This window comes from Fringilla coelebs, assembly GCF_963513975.1.
Source record: "Fringilla coelebs genome assembly, chromosome: 11".
In the NCBI taxonomy this organism is placed as follows: domain Eukaryota; kingdom Metazoa; phylum Chordata; class Aves; order Passeriformes; family Fringillidae; genus Fringilla; species Fringilla coelebs.
In genome coordinates this window covers 8,808,617-8,812,837 of record NC_140037.1, presented here as the reverse complement: position 1 = coordinate 8,812,837, position 4,221 = coordinate 8,808,617, and the positions used below count along the sequence as shown (strand labels likewise).

At 50.7% G+C, this 4,221-nt stretch overlaps 1 protein-coding gene across 1 annotated transcript; it reads left to right on the top strand.

Annotated features, from left to right (window-relative positions):
• The first annotated feature begins 132 nt into the window (after positions 1-132).
• On the top strand, positions 133-3,168 carry LOC311157982 (nuclear cap-binding protein subunit 2). The gene is made up of 4 exons (XM_084213070.1): positions 133-281; positions 438-619; positions 1,379-1,517; positions 2,177-3,168. Exons 1-4 carry the CDS (start codon positions 195-197, stop codon positions 2,273-2,275), a joined length of 507 nt encoding a protein of 168 aa, XP_084069196.1. The 5' UTR covers positions 133-194; the 3' UTR covers positions 2,276-3,168.
• Positions 3,169-4,221: the final 1,053 nt, after the last annotated feature.

Sequence of the window (4,221 nt, the reverse complement as noted above, 5' to 3'; positions counted from 1 at the left end):
CCGACCCAGCGCTGCCGGCGGGCCCTGCGTCGCCGATTGGCTGTCCGGCGGTGCGGCCCCGCCTCCCGCCTCGAGTGACAGCCGGCGCGACCAATCGCGCGGGGCAGCCGAGCGGCGTCCGTCGCGCGCCGCTCGCCGCGTCCGGTGCGCGGCGGTTCTGGAAGGATCCCGGCGGCGGGGCCCGGGCGGGCGCGATGTCGGGGCTGCTGCACACCACGCTCAGCGGGCTCAACAGCGACTCGTACTGCGAGATCAGCCAGTACCGTGACCAGCACTTCCGGGTGCGCCCGGCGCGGCGGGTGGCAGAGCCCGGCCGGGGCGGGGAGGGCTGAGGCCGGGACAAGGCCGTGCGAGGAACGGGGAGCGGGAGGGCAGGGGGCGGCGGGAGCGGGACGGCGAGCGCGCTGAGCCCGCGGCATGCGCCTCTGTGCCCGCAGGGTAGCAGGCAGCTGCAGGAGAAATCGCTGAAGATTTCCTCCACGCTGTACGTCGGCAACCTGTCCTTCTACACCACCGAGGAGCAGATTCAGGAGCTCTTCTCCAAGTGCGGGGATGTCAAGAGGATTGTCATGGGTCTGGACAAGATCAAGAAAACCCCCTGCGGCTTCTGCTTTGTAGAGTATCCTTTCTGGTTCCCTCCTGTCAGTACGGGTGTGGTTGGCACCTGTAGTTCCTCTGCACAGCAAGTGTATCTGTACTGTTTTTGGAAGGGTGATAAACAGGTGCTTTCTACCAGGCACATCCTGTCCATCCTTGCACCTTTCTGCACCCCGAGACTGATTGTATAGTAGTGCCATACATGACAAGTCCTTCTAGAGGTGTATTTTCTGGAGGTGGAAGAGAGCCCCTTTAATTCATTAATTTCTTTAATGATTTTAGGGCCAAAATCAAAACTGTTAGTCATCAGCCTGATGTCTTCCGTGTCCAGAGCACACGTTTACTTTCTCATCTCAACTGCACACCTGAAGGAAGTAGCAGGATAAGCCATGGGGGCATTTTCAAGCGGAGGGTACACGCTTATACAGGTCGTGCCAGGAGCTGTCTGTGCAAAGCTCTCCTTTTGTTCTATTTCAGTCAAGTTTGACATAGTACAAAAAGGTTGATTTCTTGCCCTTAGCAAGGCTTTAATGTCTTTGTTCCATTGTCTTGTCTGTGCAGGTACTAACATTAAAGTACAGAATCCTTTCTGAGCATTAGCTGGTCTTAGCTTGGATTTACATGAGTGCAGTTTTCGATCCCGTAGAGAAGGGTGGGAAGAGTAGAAAAGGCTGGAAGGCAGTGGGGCGAGTTCTGCTTCTCAAATACAATACTTCCCTGGGTGGTTTTTTCCCTATGCCCAACAAAAAGCACACTTAGTTGTCCTTACAGAGTGCCTCAGGTACTACACGAGAGCAGATGCTGAGCACGCCATGAGGTTTATCAACGGCACACGGCTGGACGACCGCATCATCCGCACGGACTGGGATGCAGGGTTCAAGGAGGGGAGACAGTATGGCAGAGGAAAGACTGGAGGACAGGTAAAGGCAATGCCAGTTCATCCCTGAATTTGATCCTGTAAGACTCTGTGTACTTCCTTGCTGGTTTTGTCTCAGGGAGAACAATGTGCAGACTGTAAAGACCTGATAACGAAGTTTACTCACTCCCAGGTTGTTTTGACGCCTGGTGTTAAAGGCTGGAAATAGAACTTAAGGCCACTTTCATCTAGGACTCCAAACTTCCTGCAATGCAAGCAAAATGTTCCCTAATCCAACCTAGTACCCTTGAAATGATCCAGAATTTGAGTAGAGGGAAGTAGGGTGGCTGCCAGGCCAATCTCATAACACAGCAGTTTTCCCAAGGGCAAAGATGAGGTTTAGATGAGATAAAGTGTTCTGAAGGCCAAGCTTGGCAGTTCAGAAGGGCGTACTGAAAAGCTGAAAGAAAATATTTTGGAGTCTACTTTGCTTCTTGCCTGAAAAAAATCCCAACAATCAAATATAACCTTTTCAGTCATTTTCACCACCCTTACCAACCACCTTTTTGGTGGATTAGTTGAAGAGATCTCAGACAAGTTGAAGTGTTTCTAATCTGGACTTCAGTTCCCCACCAACTGAACAAGGAGGGGATGGTGATTCTGGGGTCTAGTAGGGGACAGGCAGTGCTGGCTGTTAATCTGTGTGTTGTTGCTGTGCCCCAGGTGCGAGATGAATACCGGACAGACTACGATGTGGGAAGAGGTGGCTTTGGCAAGATCATTCAGATGCAGAAGGCAAATCACCAGCCTGCAATCTATTAGTTGCCTCGTGGCTCCTAGCTCGTAGAGGGCTCTGCCCTTCCAGAGCTAGCCCTGTTCTTGCATTTGGGATTGGGGTATGGAGTGAGATCCAAGTTGCAGCAAAAGGTGACTCTCCTTAGACTGTGGATATACATGTGTTCATTCTCCCTTCTTCCTGAGCTAGAGAGGATGTTCTGTGCTGATACAGGGCAACAAGAGAAAAAATGGACAGCTCTGTAGGATTTTGGGCAAGAAGAAATGCAGCATGTCACACACACCTTATGCTATGACACACTCTTCCTGTTGCACTTAAGCAGGTGGCTTCATCCAAGCTGCAACTGCAGCTGTGGTTGCTTTCAAATGGAACTTTTTTTAAAAGCTTACCACCGTTGGAGCCCTCCAGGTGCCTGGGCACCTAGTGAGGATGCACAAGAGATTCAGGTTTCTAATTTACAACCTCACCTGCCTAATAAACAGTATCACTGTTTGAATGAGAGAAGTGGACAAGGTCTTATCATCCACTTGGAGGTGCTTGTCTGCACATCTAGCCCTTGGGTTGGTCAGGGCCTGCAGAGTATTTCTCTTTGTGATGCCCCCAGTGCTGCCTGGCTTTTCAGATCCTCACTGTTCGGTGTGATTTTGTTAAAAGTTTCTGTTAAATTTTTTAAATAAACAGTTGTATTGGATCTGGCTGAAAAGGAGGTAATTTTACCCCTAGCAGCCCATGTAGAGCTGTGTTTTGTATTGGTAGCTAGGAAGGTGTTGATAAAACACCAGTGTTTTGGCTGTTCTTGAGCAATGTTCCCACAGCCTCAAGGCTGTCTCTAACATTCCCACCTCACCAGCAGGCTGGGGTGGGGGCAAGATCTTGGGATATTCCAGACCATATGGTATCTGCTCAGCAGTAATAACTAAGAGAAGGGAGATGGGGGGCATTCCTTATTAAAACATCTGTCTTCTGGAGCAGCTGCTCTGTGTACTGAAGCTGTGCTTCCCAGGAAGTGGCCGGACATCTCCTGCTGGTCGAAAGTAGAGAATAATATTTAGTTTTCCTTTGCTCCCACGTGCAGCCTTGCTTTTGCTTTATTAAACTGCCTTTATCTTGGCCCACAAATTCCATTCCCATCTTCCTTTCTCTCTGCCTTCCTCCCACTGAGGAGGGGAGTGAGAGAGCAGCTTGGTGGGTACCTGGTATCCAGGCAGGATCAGCCCACCACAGTTTGGTGCCCAGCGTGGGGCCTGAAGCAATGGCTGTTCTGTGCCAAGTGTGCTTTAGCCATAGTAGTTACTACGTTAGCAACTCCTGTTGGGTCACAGAGTGTGTTGGCTGCATTTCTTATCTCTTCACTTTGCTGGGCTTTGGGAACATGTTAGTACAAACCATGGCTCTGTGCTTTGTCCTGGCACTGATGGCCTTGCTCTGCTGGGGGAGCTGCCTTGTGGAGAGGATCCCATTTCCCACTCCCACCTGGTGTGGGTGGCTTTATTGTTCCTGCTCAACCTTATGTGAGATATTTAATATTACTAATTAACACAGTTGGCATATCATGGGGTCTGTGTAATCTGGTGTCATCCTGGTTAAGAGAAGACAATTTTTGGGTGAGTCAATACTGAAATGTACCCTGAGGCAGCTGGTCCGTGGGTGGCAGAGTGTGTGGAAGGATTTGGGCAAGTGCCTGGGCTAGTTATCACCTCCCATAGCCTGAGACTACACCTGAACAGGCAAGTAACCCTGGCAAACTGACATGCCAACTGACAAAAGGTGCCTAGCCCAGTGAAAACCAGCAGCTTCTGGTACTGTACTGGGGCTTGGCATGTGCCTGCAAAACCACAGTTCAGAGCTGTCAGAGGGCTGTGGTTAACTCAGGGACCCCAGCCATCTCTGAGAGTAACTTGATTGAGACTGGGGACAAACTCCATCTGAGGTGATAGTAGAGATAGGGGCCCAAACAAGAACTGCAGTTGCC